The sequence below is a fragment of the Mesoplodon mirus genome, assembly GCF_964341445.2.
Source record: "Mesoplodon mirus genome assembly, chromosome: 18".
NCBI lineage: Eukaryota > Metazoa > Chordata > Mammalia > Artiodactyla > Ziphiidae > Mesoplodon > Mesoplodon mirus.
In genome coordinates, this window is record NC_138994.1 from 38,698,231 (window position 1) to 38,721,270 (window position 23,040).

The window sequence follows — 23,040 nt, forward strand, 5'->3', positions numbered from 1 at the left end:
CACGTGTCCTCGAAGTGAGGCCCCGTGTGAAGTGAGGCGGCGGCCCTCACGCTCCTTAAAGGACTGACTGCTGGGCGGGGACCCAGCGCCTGGAGGACGGCAGGTGGGCTGGGGCGCCGGTCCCAGGTTCGCCCACGAGCTCCTCTGCCGACCAGCCGTGTGACCCGGGGGCATCGCAGCCCCTCTCTCTGCCTCAGTTTCCTGACCCGGAAGAGGGAGCCAAGCAGCGATGTCGCACCTCGTGGCGCTGCTTTGAGAGTCCAGGAGTTGACGCGTGTCTGGAGGAGACTGCGGCGCTGTCTGCCTCCTTCCGGGGGAACGAGCGGGGGCAGCGTGGGGTGGGGGGCCGCCCACAGGTGAGGAGAGCCTGCTGTGCCCGCCTCCCGGGCGGTGAGGACCGGCAGAGCTGGCACCACGCGGGCACCAGGCCCCGTCTGCCAGAACCTCCCCCCGCAGCCCCCGTGGCCCTGAATCCGGCAGAAGGGAGGCCGGCCACCGTCTAGTCCGGGCTCTCCACCTGGGGGCCTGGCCGTGTTCCGGGGCTCAGTAAACATCCCCAAACGGAAGCAAAGGCCGAGTGCTTTTGCATTTGTAGCTTTTGCTAAGAAGGAGCCAGAGTTTCCTTGCGTTTTTCAAAGGGGTCCACAACCCAGAAGCACGAACCACCTGTGCAACCACCAGCCCTCCTGCTCGGGTGGCGGTCCCCTCCCGCCAGGCACACAGGTGCTCTAGCCTCCTCGCCGCCTTCTTCCTGCCTGCGATGCGCGCCACGAGCTGCCCTGGACCAGCCAGCACAGCCAGGACCTCCCGCTCCCTGCGCCTGGCCCCACAGTCAGATGACATCCCACCTCTGTCTGTGCTCAGTGTCACATCCGCACACGATGCAGCCAACAGAGGGGGCCCCTGCGAGCGCTGATCTCCACGCGCGGGTGGACGCGGAAACGCACGACAGCTCAGCGGGCTCGGGTGAGGGGCTTCCCTGCAGCGGGGCTCGGTGGGGCCTGCCCAGCTGGTTCCATCTAAAAGTGAGCAACGGCCTGGCCTGGAGGGACTGGGAAGGCTGGGAGCTGGGGGGCTCCGCGAGAGGGAGTCCCAAGCTGTGCCCTGTCGCACAGGGTGGCATCCAACAGCTTCCCCCAGCCGAGCTGCCCCTTCACCACTGTCCATGAGCTCGCTCAGCCATCACACCTGCGCACTGGACACCTTCCACCAGCTTGTCCAGCGAATACATCAATGCTGAGCTGCACGCCGTCTTCCCCCAGCAGTGAATTCACACCTGGATTTGACTGCCTAGGAGACGGTCCCCAAATCCTACTGCCCACCCCAGACAACCCGAAAGGGTCCCGACATGGCATGACGGAGTTGAAGCATCACCATCTGCAACTCCTAAATGAGGACCCAGGAAACTCTATCATCAGGGACAGGGCGGAGAACCTGGCCGTGAGGGTCAGGCTGACCTCCTGAATCCACTGGTCAATCTCAGTGTCATGCAAAGTGGCGCTTCCTGACAGGCTGGGACAGGTAGCATGACGTGGAACGGCAGGACACGGCACTTGGCAGGGCAAACTGTCAAATACTGGCAATTTCACATGCTTCAGCCGAACACGCAGCACGTTTACGAAGTGTTCTTTATAAGAATCAGGTTCAGGAAATACAGAGGAACACGTTGAAAAGCATCACAAAGATATAATCGCCCAAACTCAGAAAATCCTACTGGACAAATGATTCAGTTTCTTCCATAAGTAAATGACATGGAAAGAAGGGGTGGGACACTGGTCTGGGTAAAAAGGGCTCGGGAATCACATCGACTGAATGCAACGTGTAGACCTTATTTGGATCCGGATTCAAACACACCAACTGGAACAAGATACTTTTGAGACAATTGGGGAAAACTGAACATGGGCTGAGTACTGAATGGTATTAAGTTATTACTACTGTCCTTTCTACTTCCAGCTAAGATGGATGAAGCTTAGCCTCTCACCCGAAACAACCAGAAACAGACAAATATACAAGGGCTTTCCAGACACCAGACAGGAAGGAATGAAGGACGCTGATTTAAACCTAACCCATCAATAACATTAAATGCTAATGGCCAAACATCTCAATTTAAAGGCAGAGATTGTCAGGACTTCCCTGGCGGTCCAGTGGTTAAGACTTCAGGGGGCGTGGGGTTGATCCCTGGTCGGGGAAGTTCCACATGCCATGGGGTTCAGACAGAAGAAAAAAAAAAAGAAAAAGCAGAGATTGTCGGATTAGATAAAAAAGCAAGATCCAACTGCATGCTGGCTCCGCAAAATACACTTTGCTTATAAAGATACAAACCAGATCAAAGTAACAGGCTGGCACAAGAGACATCCTGCTAACACTGGTCAAAAGGAGAGTGAGTGGTTACATTGATTTCACACAAAGTAGATTTCAGAGCAAACATTATTACTGGGATAAAGAAGATCGTTTCATAGTTATCCAAGAGGACATAACAACCCGAAACATCCATTGCACCCAATGCCTGAGCTTGTGGTCCATGAAGTAAAACTGATAAATCTGCACAACAGAAATAGTTATTTTAATACCCCTCTCTCAATACTGATAGAACAAGTAAGGATATAGATTTGAATACTATCAACAAGCTTGGTCTACTGACGTTTATAGAAGACTTCACTTAACAACAGGAGAGGGACTTCCCTGGTGGCGCAGTGGTTAAGAATCCGCCTGCCAATGCAGGGGACACGGGTTCGAACCCTGGTCTGGGAAGATCCCACATGCCGGGGAGCAACTAAGCCCGTGCGCCACAACCACTGAGCCTGCGCTCTAGAGCCCGCAAGCCACAACTACTGAGCCCACGTGCTGCAACTACTGAAGCCCACATGCCTCGAGCCCGTGCTCCGCAGCAAGAGAAGCCACCGCGGTGAGAAGCCCGCGCACCACAACAAAGAGTAGCCCCTGTTCGCCGCAACTAGAGAAAGCCCGCGTGCAGCAATGAAGACCCAATGCAGCCAAAAAAAAATTAATTAAAAAAAAAAAACGGTAGAAATTAGTTTCAAGTGCGCACATTTACCAAGACAGACCACATGCCGGGAAATAAAACTAGTCCCAGTAAGTTCAAAAGAATTATACATCGCACAGTGTGTTCTCTGACCACAATGGAGTTAATTAGAAATTAATAACAGCAAGATAGCTGAAAAAAATCCCCAGATTAAGTAACGCATTTCTAAAAAAAAAACAACTCACGGGAAAAAGAAGAAATGGAAAGGGAAACTAGAAGGATTTTGACTTGAACAAAAATGAAAGCACAACATACCAGCGTCTGTGGGATGCTGCTGCTTGGGAGGGTTTATGGCACTGAACACCCACAGGAGAAAAAGAAGGAAGGTCTCCAATCACTGGTCTCAGCTCCCACAAGAAACTAGAGAAAGAAGAGAAAATGAAACCCATGTAAGTAGAAGAAAGTCTGAAGTGGGAATCAATGATAGAAAATAGAAAAACACTAGAGAAAAATCAATGAAACCATGAGATGGTTCTCTGAAAAGATGAATAAAACCTCTATTCAGACTGATCTGAATAGAGATCAAGGAAAAAAGACACAAAGGCAAAAAAAGGAATACGTGAACAACTTATACCAATGAACTTGATCAAAGCTCACTCAGCAAAAGAAGCAGAGAGTCTGACCAGCACGCACTATACCCATCAACATATTTTAACATATAGTCAAAAATCTTCACGAGAGGGGCTTCCCTGGTGGCGCAGTGGTTGAGAGTCCGCCTGCCCATGCAGGGGACACAGGTTCGTGCCCCGGTCCAGGAAGATCCCACATGCTGCGGAGCGGCTGGGCCCGTGAGCCATGGCCGCTGAGCCTGCGCGTCTGGAGCCTGTGCTCCGCAACGGGAGAGGCCACAACAGTGAGAGGCCCGCGTATCGCAAAAAAAAACAAAAAACCAAAAAATAACAGACCTTCACGAGAAAAAGTTCCAGGTCCAGACGGCTTCACTGGTGAATGCTACCAAACATTTAAGGAAGGAATAATACCAATTATGTACAAACTCTTCCCAAAAACTGAAGAGGAAGGAACACTCTCCAATTCATTCGATAAGGCCAGCATTAGCTGATACTAAAACATTGCAAGAAAACTAGAGAAAAATACCCCTCCTGAACAAAATGCAAAAATTCTAGACAAAATGTTAGCAAATTAGCAAACGAAATCCAACAACATACTAAAAGGATAATACATCATTACCGAGTGAGATTTATACCGGAACAAAAAGTTGGTTTAACATTTGAAAACCAGTCAATGTAATTCACCACATAAACAAAGTAAGTAAGAAAAAACACTACGATCACCTTAAAAGACACAAACATTTGACAAGAATCCAACATACACTCCGGACAGAAACTCAGCACATGAGGAGTAGCGGGAAACGCCCTCATCCTAACAAAAGGCATCTGTGAAAACCCTACAGCTGACATCACCCCGGATGCTCCCTTAGACTAGAAAGAAGGCATCATGTCAAGTAAAATGTGACACATGGTCACCTACATAAACTCTGATGAAATCGACAAATAATGCCAGACTGGCACCCCGAAACCTGTGAAGCTTCGCCAAGAATTTAAGAAAAGACCTCAATAAACAGAGAGATACAGAATGCCCGTGGGTCCAGAAACTCAGTATTATGAAGATATCAATTCTCCTTGATTGGTGTACAGATTCAACGCAAACCCAATCAAAATCCCAACAGGCTTTTTGCTGCAAATCGACAACCTGAATCTAAAATTCTCATGAAAATGCAAAGGACTTAGAATAGGCAAAGCAACTGAAAAAGGACAAAGGGAGGCCAAGTCGACAGATTTTGAACCGTATCATAAAGCCACTGTGACCAGGACTGGGGTGCTGGTGCCAAAGTGGACAAACAGACCATCGGAACAGAACAGAGAGTCCAGAAATAGACCCACGTGTGTAAGGTCGACCGATCTGTGACAAAGTATAAAGGTCATTAATTCAGGGGGCAGGGGACAATGGCACTGGGTGTCGTGCGCAGAACCCAGAACTCAGACCACGTACAAAAATTAACACAAGTGGTTATAAATCTAAACATAAAACCTGAAGCTACAAAATTTTTAGAGGAAAACAAACTAGAAAATCTGTATGACCTCGAGTTACGCAGTGATTTCTTAGATACACTGCGAAAAGCACAATTCGTAGACGCAGAGATGTGATGAATGGTCGGGTTCTGGCTGACGGCTGGAAGGCTGGGCAGTTGTCGCTCTCCCCGGGGGGCGGGGGGCAGCCCCCAGCGCCCACACCAGCTGCCCTCCACCTGCACAAATGCCCGCCAGGCCCCCTCAGCCCTCCGGCGTGGCCTGCGGCATCCCCTGCTACCTCCTCGGCCTCCCTTAACCCAGGAGACCATGTCACAAGACCCCCTCCTGCTCCTGGGCCCTGGGTCCCCTGCGTCTCCTCGCCCCTGCGTCTCCTCGCCCCTGCTGACACCCCCGGGGGTAGATCCCGTCCGGGCAGGTCCTCAGGCCCCTTCTGCCCAGGGTGACCAAGGTCACCTCACCAGGGCAGGACACAACTGCCCCCCTGCACCGGCCCCCCAAAGAATCACTGTTGTGATGTCGATTAATCACACTCTGCCTCGTGGCCACCTCCCCCGTCCCTGATGTTTGCCTCTGGGGGAAGGAAAGGGACCCGGAGGCTCTGCCCCTGTGGAGCCCGCTGGCCTCAGACAGGCCAGCCCTGGACCGGGCAGGTGGGGGACAGACGGCTGGTCCAGATCTTGGCTCTGCAGCGGGGCCTCGGGCCAGGCACTACTCAGGACATGGCGGGGCTGGCGAGGGTCCCCGCCGCCACCTGGCCTCTGGGCGGCTGTGGGTGCCTTTGTTGACTTGGAAGATGGTCACAGCTGTGACTCGGGTGGGACCTCATCTTGGGGTCCAACCTGCCACCACAGGGAGTCCAGGAAAGGGGCCTGGGAGCTCTCAGCCAGCAAATCCCTCAGGGGGGGGACGGCTCGCCTGTGAGGACAGCTCCCCACCCGCCCCACCCCCGGGCAGCCCATCCTGTCTGAGCTGCTTTCCCTATGCCTGCGACGGGGCCGTGCAGGAGGACGCCGGAGGGACCCCACCCATGCACATCTGGAGGAAGCAGGGAAGCTGCCCAGCCCCCCACAAGAAAGCCCACCACCCCCTCAATAGGCCATGCGGCGGCCACGTGGCCCGAGAGCCCCAGGCTGGGGCAGGGGGCACCCGTGGACACAGCGACACAGTCCTTGCTTAAGCAGACCAAATACCTGTTTTTCAGTTTTACGTAATAAATACACTAACGGGGCAGGGAGAGGTGATTCTTTATTGAAAGATCCGCTCGCTCGGGGATTCGTCTAAATGTGCTGGCTTTCCCCCTACGCTTACAATGTTTGAGTTACGCACAGCTCTTTAGGGTCTTTTTAAAATTTTAAATGAAACAAGGCCCACCTATAGGAAGCCACTGGGAAAACAGTCGTGGAGTGAGTGGCTCTTCAACTACTAACCAAATACAGTACAAAACCTGGTCTGCCTTATTTGGTCAATATTTACATGGACTTCAGCCTCGGAAAGGAAATTGGGCCATGCTGGCGCTCAGCTGGGGAGCCGTCTAGATACGCGGGTTTGATAGGCAGCTGGGCCCCCTCTGGCAACAGAGGCGGGCGGGCGGGACACGCCACCAAGACCAGTGCCAACGCCAGTGTCGGCACAGCATCCGCACCTACGGCCAGACGGCTTTTTTTCTTTTTTTTTCTGAGCTAAGAGTAGTTTATTTTAGAAGGGGAGACTATTTTCGGTCAGCTTTAGAGGTAAAAGTAAAATTCTTTGAGACAGAGGACACTTCCCGTCGCCCTGGAAAGCTCCCCGCGCCCCCGAGCCCCCGCCCCACGGCCCCTGACCTGGTTTCTGCCCCATCCAGCCTTCTCCAGCGTGTGTGGCCACCAGACAGTCCAGGGAGCTGTGCGTGGATGGACCATGGCTGGCTCACGCACCCCAGCTGGGGGCCCTGAGTCACGGGCTCTGCTGGTGTCAGCAGAGCTGGTCCCAGGATTGTGTGCACTCGTGTCTGCTGGGCTGAGGGAAGCGAGCCTTCAGCGGTCTGGGCACCTGTGCCCACCCACCCCGTGCTGTGCGACCCCAGGAGGGTGGGCTGGGAAGACTGACCGGGCAATGGTAGGGGACCCTCGGGGGGCACCTCCCACAGTGCACAGCCCGAGGCCCAGGTGGGGGCAGGACGTGGAGCCGACAGAGGGAGCGAGGAGCCAAGGCCTGGGGCACAGAGACCCCTTCCTGAGCCCGGACAGAGACACAGGAATGAAGGGGGCGGAGTCACGAGACACAGGAAGGAAGCGGGGAGGAGTCACGAGACACAGGAAGGAAGCGGGGAGGAGCCACGAGACACAGGAAGGAAGCGGGGAGGAGTCACGAGACACAGGAAGGAAGGGGGAGGAGTCCTGGGCAGGGAGGGCGGGAGGTCTGGGGGGGTGCTCTGCAGGAGGGCGGGCCTGAGCCCCTCTGTCCCAGACTGCTTTCATCTGGGAAGCAGGGAGCAGTGCGGAGCCCCCCTGTAGCCTCCCCGTCACCCGCTGAGCCGGGTGGGTGAAGACGAGACGTCTGCCCCCTCTTGGCCCTGGGACCCCCAGGGGGCGGCAGCAGTGGGGTGTGGCGCCTGGTCCCCAGGTCCAGAGAGCAGACAGTGGTGGCATCTGTCAGGAGGCCACCCACTCGCTGGGCTTGAAAGGTCAGCCCCAGACCTGGGCTGCGTGGCGGGCGAGAAGGAAGATCAATATTTCTACAACCACTTTCCAGGTGAAAACTGCAGTTCAGAGAGGGAAGGTAACCTGCCGCGATGCACAAAGGCAGGGCCGGGACTTGCCTGGGGGCTCTCCTCATGAGCCCTCTGCCCAGAGAGGATGGGCATGGGCCCGGCGCCCAGCACTGCCTCGGAGAATGTGCCGGAGGGCTAGTGAAGCTCCGCCAGCCGACGTCACAATATTGGTGCTAGAGCCCGAGGGTGCAGCTAATCCTCTTATCCTCCGAGGCAGGAACTGTGCTGAGGAAAGTGCTTTGCCTAATTGTGCTCCCTCACAGTTAATCCAGAAAAAGAGGCCCCGTAGCATGGACTGGCATGACACGGCCCGCGGGCCCCCGGCTCGGGATGGAGATCACCAGCTCAGGCCACCAAGGGTGCTCACCTCACTGTGGCCCAGACCCCAGCTCACCTCCTGGTCAGGCGTCCGGAGCTGGGAGGGGCCATCTCTTGGCCACCACCAGCCTCCCGGAGCGAGCTGGGCCACAGCAGGGACACGACCTGGCAGGGCAGGGCATCGCGCTTTGGTAGGACTGTCTTTCGTGGAAGAAAGTCGCGAGCGTGGTCTGAACCTTTCCACCAGGACAGCACCCACTGCTGAGCCTGTGTGGCATCCAGGTGTGAGCGGGGCTGAGCCGGGCCTGGGGGCCCTCGCTGCTGTGCAGTCACTAGGGCCTGAGGCCACCGGGGCCACGATGCCGTCCCTTGAGGATGCTGCCCCGTCTGGGGGGACCTGACGCCAGGAGGGCTTGGGGACGCGGTGCTGCTCCTCTCCAGCTGCCTTCCCTCACAGGCTGGCCTCCTCGCTGCCTCTAAACCCGTTCCTCAAACCCAGAGTGGTCCGCAGACCGGCAGCTTGGGAGCCTGTTAGAAATGCAGGCTCTCAGGACCTGCCCCAGACCCGCCGAGTCAGAGTCGGCACTTTAACCAGACACCCTGGGATGGCGAGGCGGCTGTGCTGCTCCAGGACACAGTGGGGACCCTGCAGCCGCTCACTCCCGACGCAGCTCCCCCAAAGTTGGCTCCGGGCTCCTCTGTGCACACCCACGACCCTGCTGCACACTCGACTCCTGGGGCGTGCTGGTGTGTAAGCCTCTTTCCCGTCTCCCCACCCGCGGGATGACCCCTGGAAGGTGCTGTCCTAGAAGCAGCCACGGAAGGCATCACATACACACTCCTAGGGCCGTCCGGGGCTCAGAGTACAGCTGCAGGCAGACGGCAAAACCAAGCTCCTGCCTTCCTCGACCTCTGAGCTTGACGGGGCACGTGACTCTCTGGGGACCCTGGTGGCCGTTAAGTCCTTGTAACAACAGGCTTTGCGCCTTGGAGGAGAGAGCTCGCAGATGGAGCTCCTGCTTTGATGAACCTCAGGAACGGCCTTCCCAGGAGAAGTCAGCACCTCTCACGACGGCTGGATGGGATCAGAGCACAGCACCTACTGTGTGCAGCGCCCGCCCGGGGACCTTCTCAGTCCTCGCCGCCACCCACGAGGAAAGCACTTCAGTTTATACACAAGGGAACAGAGGCACAGAGAGGTTAAGTGACTCACTCAAAGCCACACAGCTGGGAAGTGGGAAAGCCCAGCCTTGAACCCAGAGCCTGTCTCTAGCCAGTAAGCCCCTGGGCCTCCGGGCTGTTCCCCCTGCCCCCCACCCCGATCTGCTGGCACCAATCTCCAGACGGGCTGGACTCCAACAGCCCCGCCAGCCCCGACACCCTGCAGGGCCGGGCACGATGGCTCGGGGACAAAGAGCCCTTTCCCACCGGACCAGGAGCTTCTGCCACGTGAAGCCCGGGCGGAGATGTGGGCAGTTTATGGCCCCCCACGACCCCCCAACCTTCAGTGTTTCTGTCGCTGGAACCAGAAACGCTCATGGGGGGTAGGGGAGGTTGTGCTGGTGACGGAGGTGACGCTCTGGTGCCCCTTCCAGAGCCACCACGGCCCCAGGCCCTTGGCCTCACCAGGCGTCTCCCAGTCCTGAGGGCCACTGGTGTCCCCAGCTACCCCCGGGCGGCACGTCGCCGGATCCCCGACCAGGCCCCACCCCGCAGAGCCTGACCTCTCCTGGGCACGTCAGGCGGGCCGCCCGGGACCACCGACATGGAGCCCAACCCTACGGGCCACCCCCGGGGCAGGCCTGTTCCGTGCCAGCGTCCCAGGACACCCAGCAGCCACAGGCCCCGCGTCCCCACACGTCCATCTGCCTGGACTCCACAGCTTCCTGCACGTCCCGGCCACCCGGAGGGGCTGCCTGCCGCTCTTCCCCTGCTGCTGGCCATGCTGAAGACCCTCCTCTGGCTGCCCCTCCTACCTCGTCCTGCATCCTGGGTCCAGGCCTCACCTCGTCCAGACTCCGGAGCACAGGGCCTTGACGGCCTCCCCTGTCCCTGGGGCCGGGGGCGGGCGGCCGATGCCATGACTCACCGGCTCGCTCCAGAACACAGAACAAGCCCTGCTCTCCTTGCAAAGTTCGCTCACGATGTTCTCTCTCATGATAATGAGTTCGTGCTGAGGCAGGAAACGTCCTTAGCTTTGGGGATGCAACGACGCAGGGGCAGCAACTGTGCAGGATGTCCTGGGATCCGGGTGACAGCAGGCCCATTCTCGCCACTGTTCCACATACTTAACATTTGCAAATTAAAAAAACAGTTCGCTCTGCCCAGGAGCCTCCCGTCCTCGGGGGTCTCCACTCTGTCCCCTCCATCACCTGGGCCACATGCCGTCTTCTGAGCCCCGGAGTCTTTTCTGGAGGTGCCCCCTCACCAAGCAGCCTGGGAACCCCGGGGAGGGGCCTCTTCCTCTCCGAGCCTCCCGGGCTTCCTGCGCTCGGACACTGGCCAAATCCCCAACCTGCTGAGTGCCCACATCCACAGCCGCCTCTGCGTGGGCGGTGGGCGGGAGCAGGCAAAGCCGTAGCTCACAGGGGAAAGAGGGGAGTGACAGCGTCAGGGAGAGCGTGTCCCGCAGCCAAGGTGCGGCAGGAACCTGCAGGGCGCCGTCCTGCCCCAGCCCGGCAGCCCAGAACCCTCGGGACGCACATTCAGATGGCCTGGGTGCCTCACGGGAGCAGCGGGCCTTTCTGTGCAGAAGCAGATGGGGCCGTGCACACGCGGCCAGGCTGGGGGTGGTGGGCGTGACAGATTCAAGCAAAAAGCGGAGGCTCTGACTCTTGCTGAGTCTGCCAAGGGCGTGAGCCTGTGGGGCTGTGAGCAGCAGCCTGGAGCGGCCCGTCCCACACACGACCCGCCGGCCACCGCACCTCGCCAGGGGACCAGCACAAAGATGCTGGGAAGCCAGTGCAGCCCAGGGAGGGGGCGACCCCACCGTTCACCCCAGGCGGGGTGGAAATCAACAGGCATGCTTGTCACTCCAGGGGCTCAGCTAGTAAGAGGGGAAGAGGGGCTGCCAATCCAGGGGAGGGCTGACCCCGCCTGTGGCCCATGGCTTATGACCTGGAGGCCACCACCAAGTCCCAGTGAGTTGCTGAGCTTCTGTGCCGACAAACGCACTCTGTGTCCTCACAGTTGCTGAACTCAGCGCTGAGCTGGGATCATTCACTTTGCCGCATGCCGACCCGGGCCCTGTCCACTGGGCTCCATTTGGTTTCCTCTCCTTTTAAAGGACAGAAACGAGGTGGCCAGCAGCTGGGCCTCTGCACAAGTCTACATGACCTTCAGGACTGAGCCCGGCGGCCCGCTGAGGCTGGGGGGCCATGGTTTCTCACAGCACCCTCCTGCTCCAGGTGCTGGGGGCCAGGCACGGCCTCCTGGGGCAGAGGCTCAGGACAATTAATCCAGCACCGAGGGGCACCCGAGGGAGGTATTTACAGAGCAGCCGAGGCCAGGCCAGTCTCCCCGCGCTGCAGGCCTGCCCCCCCGACCCTGGCAGCCCATGGGTACCGAGGAGACCAGGCCAGCGTGGCCTCTGCCCTCGGGGCCTCCAGTGCGGGGCAGATGTGCTGGGGATGTGATTGCCAGAGAACGGGTGCTGGCAGGAAGAATAAATTGGGGTAGGGCCGTGGGGAGGCCTCTCTGGCAGGTGACCCTCACTCGAGGCCTGAGGGCTGAAAAGGAGACCCACACAGAGCACAGAGAGACGGGTCCTCCAGCAGGAGCATGTGGCCTGCAGCACCCCGGGGTGCTGTCCGGACCAGACCAGTGGAGTCCCGGCCGGCCGGCCAGTCCACGTGCCGGCCTGGGGGGTGGGGGGTGAAGTGGGCCAGGGTTCCCCTCTGCACCTCGGACGTCGTATTTAGCAGGTAAGGTGTCTTCACCAGAAAGCGCCAGAGGCGCTGGGAGGGAAACTGCAGTCGAGGTGACAAAGCGAACCACACGTCGGGGGGAGGAGCCGGCGGAACAAGGGAGCCAGAGAGAGAGGAAATCTGAAACCCCAGATGCCGCGGGATCACAGGGGTCAAACAAGGAACCCCCGGTGGCCAGGGCCCACCGGCACCACCTGCTCCTCGCAGGAACCCCGGCTGATCAGGACCCGCCATCCACAGACCAGGCTCGGGGGCTGCCCACACCGGCAGGGAGCAGGTACGAGGCCAGGGGCCGCGCGGAGGGGCGCCCCACGGCGGAGGAGCGGAGCAGTGTGGAGAGGGCTGGGGGTCATCTCGCCCGTGGCCCCCAGCAGCCCAGAGCCCCACGGCCAGCGGCCAAATGTGTGGATGCAGGCCTTGAAAACAGGCGGGACGCAGAGGCGCCACAGGCCGCGCACACGCCCGATCTGGGACGTCTGTCCAGAAGTCTCCTGGACCCAGCAGTGGGCCCAGCCCTCCTCAGTGACAGCAGCTTGGCCTTTTACTCTGGAATCTAGCGGGTTCCCACGAAAGCTGCCGAGACAGTGCGGCGGTCCCTGTGTCCTCCGGCCACCCGCCCGCCTCCCAGACCCACTGCCCACTTGCTGGAGCCACAGCCGAGACAACCCACCCCTTCCCTGGGCAGAAGCCATGCTGTTCTGCCAGGTCTCAGGGCTGGGAGGTGCGCGTCCTGGTCACGGCCACGCAGCTCCCAGAGGCTGTGACGTCCTCACCGCCCCCCCACCCGGCAGCAGAGAAACACAAAAAGGCTGCGTCCTGATGGAAACACAATCCCCTTGCAGAGCCCTGCGACTGGGGACAGTCTCTCCTCACTGAGTACAGCCTGGGTCAAAATACCGTGTTCTGTGCTAATCGCCACCCTTCCCCCCACCGCGGGAACATTCCAGGGACCTGAGGGGGGGCTTATGGCTCTGTGTCTCCCGAGGACGCGGCAGACAGAACACAGAACAGCACGGCCCCTGCCCGCAGCACGACAGCACGATCTCTCCGGAAGACCCTGCACAGCCTCCTGAGCTGCTGCTCAGCCCAGGCTGAAGCAGGAGCCCCAGGGGCCTCGTGGATGCACGGCTGGGGCGGCTCAGGGACTCCTGCAGCACCCAGGGGTCAGGGTCGCGCTCAAGCCACCAGCCAGTCGGCTTCGGGACGTGGGGCCCTGGGCCTCCCTGCCAGCTCCACTAGTCACATCCACACGGTCCGGTGACCGGAGGTTCCGGGTCCAGAAGCAGATCCTGGACGTGCGCAGATAAGCAGGATGAGGACGTTTACTTTAGGGCTGTTTATGGGGCAAAGTGTGACATCAGTTGCTCGTCCACTGGTGGGGCCTGGTGAGTGAATGACAGGACATCCCCACAAGGGGCTGAAAGAGTGAAGAGGCCTCTGGGTGTGAAAGTGAATGGCCTCCAAAATCCACTCAGAGGGGCTGTGAGGACAGGGCCCAGTGCTTAGGGAACCCTAACAAAGGCCAGTTCCCACCATTGCTCTAAGATCAGCATCCTCTGCTTTCCCGAACGAAAGGATGAGGGACCTGCAGGGGCTGCGGTGGGTGCAGGTGGGCATCTCAGGGCACACGAGCCTCCACGCAGGGCACGTCCGGGGCCCGGGGCAGGGGTCAGACAGCCGTTCTCACCATCCGCCTTCTGCAGACGGTGGACGGTGCACATGCGTGGCCAACATTTAAACCTTCAACATCCTAAACTGCAGAGAGACTAAAACAAGTGACGGTGCCCAGGGGGAGGGGCAGACGGCAGGGACCCTGGGGTTGGGGTGGGGGCTGGAGCGATCAATCCTGCATCTTCGAGGCCGACCAAGGGGAGGAGGGTCACGCCGCTCTTCCCAGGTGCCCCCCCGCGGGGAACGGTGACTCCCGCCTCAGGGGGACATGCTCTCACTTCACGCACGATTCTAACAAGCCCCAAACAGCAGGTAAGTGGCAGGTCAGGAGGGAGATGTGGGCAGGGGATGTGACAGCCGGCGAGGGGTCAGAACCACTGGACAACCCAGGGCCCGCCCCCCGGCCCCGGGGCCAACAAGCCGTCTGAGCCCTGAGCAGGCCGGGGGCCTGTGTGAGCTGAAAGCTTCCCTGAGCACCAGCAGGTTTACTGCCCAAAGCACGTTCCTCCCACAAGGTGCTGGACAAACGCACCTCTTCCGCCCCGTGACTTGTTCTCCAGCGTGGAGGCCTCAGCCCACCTGCTGGCCCGCCCCGCATCTCCGCTGAGCTCCGCCTGGGGAGGGGGGGCCCCCAAGAGAGAAGCTCTGCTCCTATCCGCCCCCCGAGGCCACGGGCAGCCCTGTCAGGTGGCAGGTGATGCTCCCCCAGGGAACGTGCTGGCTTCAGAGTTAAGGGTTGAAGCCGGGCTGTCCTCGTTCTCTCCCTCTCTTTAATTACCCTGCTGTTTTGACATGCACACCCAAGGTCTAAAATTAGGCCACTGGATCTCACAACTGAATTTCCAAGCTCCCTGTTGGGGGGGTGGGGTTCAGCACTGACCCGGGAAGGTGTCAAATCCGTGTCGGGGAACAGTGTCTTCTCAACACGCTGTTCCAGCCCCGTGTGCTGGAGGGCTGCCTGCCTGTGCACCACGGCCTGCAGGGTTCCAGCCACCCGTCGCCCCCCCCGGCCGCTCACCACTTCCACAAATTCAGGCCTGAAGGCGCCTGGCAGGCGGCGGGGTTAGAAAGGCTATGAGGTCCCCACTATCCCCGCTGTGTCCTCAGGACCGAGTGCTGAGACCCTCTGTGCAGGCCACACTCAGACTTGGGCCAGAGAGCCAGGGTCAGGGCTCCAACTGCCCCCAGACGGGGAGACCCGGCCAGTGTCCTCCACCTGTCACCTGGCCACGGGGTCGCCATCTGGGCGACCTGCCCTTTTCCCTTCCTCGCCCGTGAAGGTCCCTGCGACAACTCCTGTTTCCTGAGGAGGCTGAGGACCGCCCCCACGCCAGAACGCCTTCCCACGCCATCAGGGTTTGTTTCAGAGGGACCCGAATTTGCACCCGTTAAGCCCACAGCGCTCCCAGGAAGGGCCCTGCCCCTGCTCATGGCATCCGTGTGGCCACCTCCGGGAGGACCACGGTCCTGCCAGCCAAGCAACCCCGGTGCCTTCAACCACACCCCTTCCTCTCCCCTTGTCTGTTTCTCGGGAAGCAGTTTGTGCAGGTATTTGGCTGTCAGGACAAGGAGACAGCATTAGGGGATCGGCTCCCTTCACCTCCGCCACCAGCCGAGGTGTGAGATCTGACCTCTATCCTCTAGCGGGCAGCCTGACGGTCGATGGGGCCGATACTTACATACTCCCCACCCTGCTTTCGGGCCACCTGCCACGGGCTCAGAGGCGCTGATGCAGCACCTGGGCATGGCTAACGTCGAGTACCTGTCCTGGCAGGTACGGCAAGTGCAGCCCTGTCACTGCAAGACGGCATCACTGCCCAGGCAGCCCAGCCACGAGGAACGGCCAGGGCGAGGCCGACAGAGGGCACCAGGTGGCCGGAGAGGAAGGAGAGGGTGCAGCTGCCGGCCAGCTCCAAGCGAGGTTCTATCCAAACCTCGAGGCCCTGATGACTGTGCCTGTTTTACAGATGAGAAAACCAAGGCTCAGAAAAGCGAAAAATCCTGCCCAGGTCCTGGCCAGGAGGCAACAGTAGCAGGACAGGCTGGTGTGCTCAGAGGCCCACGCCCCTCCCCGGGCCGGCAAGACGGGCAGGGAGGACTCGGGGGCGGGCGGGGGGCACGGCTGCACCGGGCTCCTAGGGCTGAGCAGGCCAAGGATGGGCCCGAGGATGTGCAGCCGCCCCTTCCAGGTGGCTGCCCCTCGTGGCCGCCCCACATGCGGCCTTGCCCACAGAAAGTCCATGTGCCGTCATAACACTGACACAGGCGGGGCGGGGTGCAAACCAGCCAGGAAGCCGGCACGGGGCATGCTCGTGCACCTCAGGCTGCAGGGGGCGGGGCTGCAGGCTGGACCCCCAGCAGGTGCCGTGAGGGCCTCTTCGGCCATCAGGGGCCCCAGGTCCTGCCCAATCTGGGCCAGGCCAGGCCGACACATAGGGCTGTGTCTGCACCAGGGAGGCCCTCCGGGGGGTGGGACGGGGGCGGGCATGATACACAGGAGGGGAAGCCCCAGCTTCCAGGCCCAACTCTTGCTCTTACAGCTGTGTGACCTGGGCAGGTCAAGCCACCTCTCTGGTCCTCAGCTGCTGCTTCTGAAAAACCTGGGGTTGACCCACCCCCACCCCGGGTCTGCAGATCAAATCCATTGGGGGGTGGTGACAGTAATTCTCACTCCCAGGATGGCCAGCACCGAGTGTGCCCCACCCCCAGAGCCCCCAGCCCCAGGGCTGTCCTGCCCCCGTCACTGCGGTGCAATCCCTTGGTCCCCTCCCCTCCCCAGGGCTGGTGGGGAGACACAGAGCAAGGCACCACGCCCAACAGCTGACTGACCCTCGCAGGCTGCCCACGCCCAGCCACCTCGCTCGTGACCTGCAGGACAAGGGCTGGACTCTTCTTACTGTAATTCACAGAACCCCCTTCCCACCCGTTATTCACCTGGAGCCCTGTGGGCGGACAGGTGGGGCGCCAGGCGAAGAACAGGTACCCGTTATGTGCCAGGAGCAGGCCCCTGTATACACACCTGTGGAAAGTGTATGCTTCCCAGGCTATTTTCCTACCTAAGCCGCAGATTGACCCTGAAGAAGGGTAACCCTGTCCAGCCATGGGGCTGAGGGGCCCTCACCATCCTCACTGCGGTCCCCTCTGCCCACGAGCACAGCCCTAGAAGACAGGAGGACCTCGCATCCCTTGTGCGCCGTCTGGTGGCCAGTTGGGGTCAGTCCGATATTGAGCTGCAGTGGCCCTCAATGCACAGCCACCAGCCCCTGGGCCACCTGGGACCCTCTGCAGCAGGGGCGGCTGGACAGAGCAAAAGGCAGCAGAGGTGTGTACAGGCGGGACGACCCTCGCTCCCTGCAGAGCCTGGTACCCGAGGACAGGGCCTGCCCTCTGAGGCTGGCCAGAGCCTCAGACAGTAGGCACCGGATCCGTGAAGTATCGTCGGGGAAGCTGTGCAGGCTCCACCCCGCCCTCTCCTGATTCCCTGCTGCATCAGGTGGCCTGGTTCTCTGTCCCTCTCTGCCCAGGACCCCTGTGTTCCGGCCCCCCGATGCTCGTGATCTCTGCCTCCCCAGAGCCCACACTCCAGGCTGATGCCTCTTTGGAGGAACCACAAGAATCTCAGATCCGGCAACACGGCGAGGCCAGGGGCCTTCCCTGAGGCGCTGTGGGCATCCATCGCCAGGGTCTTTGGGCCGGCACTTGACCACCTCACATCCTAGCCCTCCTGAGGCTCAGGGTGCCAGGGCAGGGGACCAGGAGGCGGGATCAGAGGAAAGGTGGCAGGAACGGGGCTCCCCGGGCCCCACAGCGGGCAGCGGCCGGACACCATGGGGAGCCCAGGCACCTCCAGGCGCTACGTGGCCCGGCGTTGGCCAGCGACAAGCACACCCATCGCCCCTGCATCTCAGAGCCTCTCCCAGGCCAATTCCTGATTCCTGGAGGTGAGGAAAGGGTCACCAGCTACAAAACACTCTCCAAGATGTATCCCTAGGCCATGGAGCTTTTCTGGGCATAAGACTCTGGGTCAAGTGAGAGCACTTGGCCTTCAGCTCAGGCAGCAGCTCTGGGAGTTTGCGTGGATGCAAGAGCCGTTCTGGACGCGCCTGCACCCGGGACGCGCCTGCACCCAGGACGCGCCTGCACCTGGGACGTGCCTGCACCCAGGCGGCTCCCACGGCCGCTTCTCCTCTGGGCCAAGTATGCCCGGGTGCTTCCAGACCCTTTCACACCCATTGCCCTCCCCCCACAGCCTGGCAGCCCCCCTTGTGAAAAGCTGGGCAAAGGCCACTCCTCCAGAACTAAGATGAGGCAGCTGAGGCCCAGGTCAGAACAAGTCAGCAATAAAATAAGACAAAAACCCAAGCCTTGGACATTTTCCCCGGAATGTCAGCTGGCCTCAGAGGAAGACCAGGGAATGGGGTAAAGCCAACGACACAGCCAGGTGGGCACCGTGCGGCCAGCGAGAGGACCTAGCACCCCTCTACCAAGTGGAGAAACCGCCTGGCCCACGGCACCCCAGGCCACTCTGGGCTCACCTGCGATCACACTGGGCCTGCCCTTAACTCCAAGGCAGGAGCCCTCGGTCTAAGGTAGGAGGTGAAACGTAAACTCGCGAGGAACAGCGACCACAGATCTGCGGGTCAGGGAGGCTGGAAGGGAGCTGGGCCATGTCTGCTCGGGGCCAGGGCTCAAGGAAGGCCAGTGAAGGCCTGGGAGGGAAACAGGAGGGAGGTTGGTGTGGCGGAGCCCTTCTAGGAGGGAGCAGGCCGTGCAAAGGCACGGGGGCCACAAGGAGACCACGCTTGCTGATGGCAGAGGGTAGACACCAGAGCTCCGGGGAAGGTCACAGCAGACACCCTACGGAGATGTGGACGGGCCCTGAAGGCTGCGGGGTCTACAGAAAGGTCAAAGCAGGAGGGTTGATCTGCTGGGAACACCAAGGGGAGGCCAGGTCATCAAACCGCCCCTCCGTGCGGGAGGGGCCCGAGAGACAACCCACCAGGAGCCCTCCCGCTGCTGCAGCCACCTTGTCCCACCCAAGCTGCTGCTGCAGAGGCCGGGTCGTGTCCAAGTGAAGCATCGCAGGAGAGGCGCGTCCTCTACCCACACGGCCCCCAGCAGGACTCGTGAGAAAACTCAGGCCGCATCCCTGGAACGTCAGGATCCAGGAAGGAGAGGAAGCCCAGCTCAGGTGGGGTCTCACCGGGGCTCTGGGTGGGAGAGCCTCCCTCCTCACCCCCTTGGCCTCCGCGCGGTCCCGGCAGAAGGCAAGCTGGCCACGTTCCAGCCACCACGTACACTTTACCGCCACGCTCCTCGGATACCTAAAGTATCCAGCTGCAGCCCGTTGCCCACAGACGACGCTGCTGCCTGGCACGGCTCCCCCTTCAGAGGGATGGGGCCGAGGGGCGGGCAGGGCCGCCTGCACCAGAGGACACACACCTACTCCCCGAAAAGCACACCCACGCACACGCCACAGGACATCCTGCGCTCGAGCTGACGTTGCGGCCAGAGGAGCGAGCATAGGTCCTGGTGACAAGGGGCTGACTGTCCCCACTGCACAGCCAAGGCCAGACACCCATCAGCTCTGCAGGAATCCAGCTCTGAGCACAGCTCGGGCGGACAGGGGAGATGCTGCTCCACGGCGTCCTGGGTGACATCAGTCGGAAGGGATGGCGGCCGGCTGGCCAGAGCCCTGTGCTCCCAGAGCTGAGGTCTCAGTGAGGCCCGGCCAGCCAGCCGGCTCTGCTCAGAGCAAAGCCCTTGATGGGCCACAGGCCCTACCAGGAAGCCCCACTCAGCATCCCTGCAAATGCAGGATACGCCTAGCCTAGAAACTCAGCACAGAGCCAGTGGGTACGTGGCTGTGCCCTCGGAGCCGGACTTCTGAGCCAGATGGGAGCAAGGGTGTCACACAGCCTGTCCACGCCCGGCCCAACTCTCCTGCACTCACGCAGGCACACGCCCCTCGCCACCGGCTCCAGCACACAACCAGGTTGCAGGCCAGCACTCAGGACCCTCCTGCAGGGGACCGGCCGGCCCGTCCACTTCCCCACCCACACCGTATCCCAGCTCCTCCAACAGCCCAGCCTCCGGGTCATCCCCTCACAGCCCCCAAGCCAAGGAGCCGCACAACCCCTCGCCCTGTCTCCTGGACAAGCTCCAGACGCCAGCTTCCTTGTAACCAACTCCGATGTTTCGATTGCAGGTCTGATGCCCAGTCTTACCTCGCTGCCAGCTCCAGGAAGGCAGGCCGCCCTCTCCCAAGGGGCCTGCGCGGGGTCACCCCAGGGGGGCAAGGTAAGCTGAGTGGCTGCGGTGTTTCAGAGCCCGATGGGCCTCCATTCACAGATGGAGAAACCAAGACCCAGAGCGGGCGTGAACACGGGCTGGGACCCCAGCCTCTGTCCTTGCTTCAGTATCTGCAGCATCAGCTTCCCGGCCCCTGTGGGGGTCCCCAGGGCAGCCGAGCCCACCCCACAGTGGCTGACACCGAGGCGGACACCAAAGCCGCGCAGCAAACGCACACAAGGCTGCGGGGACACCCTCGCCCTGGCCTTGCCCACAGCGCCACCTACTGTCCTGCTGCCCCCCCCCAGCTCCCTCAAGAGCCCACGGCCGCCAGGACTCAGCCGGCAGAACGCCCCTGTGCCAGGGCCCCCCAAGGCGCATGGGGAGCGCCCCCCTTTCTGGGGAGGTGCATCTCCCTGCAGACCAGGTGACCTACCAGGATGAAGGGCTCTGGGCACTCGGGACATCCAGGGATAAAGCGGGTCAGCCATCCTGCTCACACTTAGTCCTAGAAGGCGGGGTGCGGGGCAATCCCTGGCCCTGTGTTTGCGGGGTGAGAGCACGAGCAGAAGGTGGAGAGGAGCCGGCTGGTGGGGCCACGCTGAGCAGGGGGACCGGGGGCGGGGGGTGGGCAGCTACGAGCAAGGAGGGAAGGCTGGTCCAGGCCCTGGCACAGGGCAGCCTTCTCCTGCAGGTGGGGAAGGGAGCATGTCGGGGAGGTGTGGGCCAGGGCCAAAGAGCGAGCTCTCTGCGGGGTCTGGACGTGCCCAGGCGCGGCCGAGCACCTGGACGCGAGGTCCTGGCACTGAGGAGATTCTGGGCCAGACAGAGACACAGGTGACAAAGGAAACGCCCCAGCTGGTCCCTCTGCAGCACCCATTCTTCCCAACATTAACCCATCCGTGCACCTCGCGGGCTCATCCCCCCGCCCCCGCGGGCCACTCGGCACCCCAACGGCGGGCCCCCCAAGAGCACTTGTGGGGTGAGTGAACAGATGACAAGCAGAGGAGGAGGAGGTCATGGCAGAGACGGGGCCAGGGACACCCCACGAGAGAGGGCGGGAGGCCCTCTGCGGGCACAGCAACAGGGGTGCTGGCGCCAGGTGGGCAGGCAGCGCAGCGCGTCCAGAGATGCCCCAAGAGCTGCGGCCCAGGGAGCAGGAGGCGGCCCAGCCCCGGGCAGCCACTCCCCAAACCTGGCTCCACCTGGAGGCTCTGGGGCAGGTCTGAGCTCCCCACAGCCCTCGCCTCCCCCGCATTCTGCACCAGTTTCCATGGGAGGGTCTTCCCCACACGTCCGAACAATGCTGACAGCAGCCGGGTGTGCTACAATTCAGCTCAATTCCAGCACTCTCTACCTGGCTCACAGGACTCTGGAGACCAGTTCACTCACTAGGTGACAGGTGTGTTATGCAGGAAGCTAAAGCATACAGACCCACAGCCAGGTGAGAGGCCGCACGGCCTCGGGGCGGGAGGGGGCCTGAGGGGACAGAGGAGCTCTGGGGGGCGGGGCCTGGAGCTTGCTTTGTGGGGAAACATCTTCAGGCCTCCCGGGGAGCTTTGGTCCCTCCTGCCTAAGTGGCCCTGACCTGACACAGGCCCCAGCCAGAGCTGGGGTGGCCCGCCCTCGCCCCACGGTGATTCTGCTCTCCCCCCACCCTCCCCACGTCCCACCCAGTGCACCTTCCCCTCCGCAGCACCAGACAATGAAGGGTAAAGGGTGTGGCAGCTGAGAATCAGGCTTAAGTGATGTCCACGTCCTGACCTCAGAACTGGTGGAGGTTGCCTGCTCAGCAAAGAGGGGGCTTAGCTTGTGTTCAGGGTCTTGAGATGGGAGCTGTCCTGGGTCGGCGGGGCTCTGACTGCTGTCCCCCACCTGTTTCCTTATAGGAGGGAGGCAGGTGGGGGGAAGATGCTGGCCTTGAGGACTGGAGCTGGGTCTCCTGGAGGGGACCCTCCCCTGGAGCTGGGGGGTGGACACCCTGCCCACTCCTGGATCTTGACCAGTACTGGTTTCAGGTTTCTGGCCCCCAGAGCCAGGGGAAAATATATTCCTGCTGTTCTAAAGTACCCAGTCTGTGGTCATTTGTTACAGCGGCACAGGAAACCAGGGGGGGCGTATGAAAAAGGCCGTGTGTCCATCCTGGAAAGGAGACCAGTCTGTCTGTCGGGAGGGATGGCGTGTTGACCGCAGCCTCTTTGAGCTGAACAGCCTGCCCCCACCCCACTCTCCCCAGATGAAGAAAACACCTAACTCGTCAACCAGATGCAAACACGTCTGTTCCGCCCCGGGGACCGAGCGACCACCTGAGATGAAGACAGCTCGGAACGGCGTGTGCTGACGCCAAGCCCAGGCTCGTTCAGGAGGCCGCCCTCGAGGTGAGCACAGGACGTCCACGGCTCTGCATCGGTGGACGCCTCGGGGGGCGGCCCGGGGAGCACGCCTACCGCCCCTTCCAGCCCACCAGAGATGCTGGACAGCAGACCAGAAACCCCAAGGGCTTCCCCCACATCCTGACAGGGGAGGCATGTCTCCGAGAAGGGCTGGCAGGAGGGACTGCTCAGAGCCCACTCCCCACCTACCTCCCACCCGGCCAGCCCCCCAGGCCCCCAGCCTCCGCGTGGCCCTGCACCCACAGAAGACCTGGGCGCAGACCTGCCTCCCATTTCACTTGCTGTCAGCTCCTCCCTGCCCCCAGCATCCTTCAGCCCGAGGGCTGCAGACCACTCTGCAGGAAGCCTCGATTAGGAAAAGTGATGATGTTTATGGAGCACACCTGCGGGGGGTCCTAAGAAGGCGGCTGCCCTGAATGTGTGGCAGGAGGGGAGCAAAGCCCCGCTGAGACCCGCTGTCCGCTGAGGCCAAGATGTCGTGGGACCCCGCCGTGAGGGGCTTCCCCGGTCCACGTCCTCCCTGGGTGCCGACCTCGACGGGGAAGCAGGAGGATGCTCCCACGCTGGCCAGAGACAGACGAGCAGAGGGAAGAGCCAC

At 61.1% G+C, this 23,040-nt stretch overlaps 1 protein-coding gene across 8 annotated transcripts in view; it reads right to left on the minus strand.

The window, feature by feature from the left end:
* Nucleotides 1-23,040, minus strand: part of PEMT (phosphatidylethanolamine N-methyltransferase) — a 47,944-nt gene that overhangs the window by 15,651 nt on the left and 9,253 nt on the right. The window contains exon 1 of one of the 8 annotated variants that reach the window (XM_082602792.1): nucleotides 10,168-10,674. The exons of 6 other annotated variants lie outside the window; for them this stretch is intronic. In XM_082602792.1, the coding sequence (XP_082458918.1) occupies nucleotides 10,168-10,428 (261 nt within the window). In that variant the 5' untranslated portion in view covers nucleotides 10,429-10,674. Of the gene's footprint in view, nucleotides 1-10,137; nucleotides 10,675-23,040 lie in introns of those variants that run through there. One more of the 8 variants, XM_082602790.1, reaches the window with a different exon arrangement.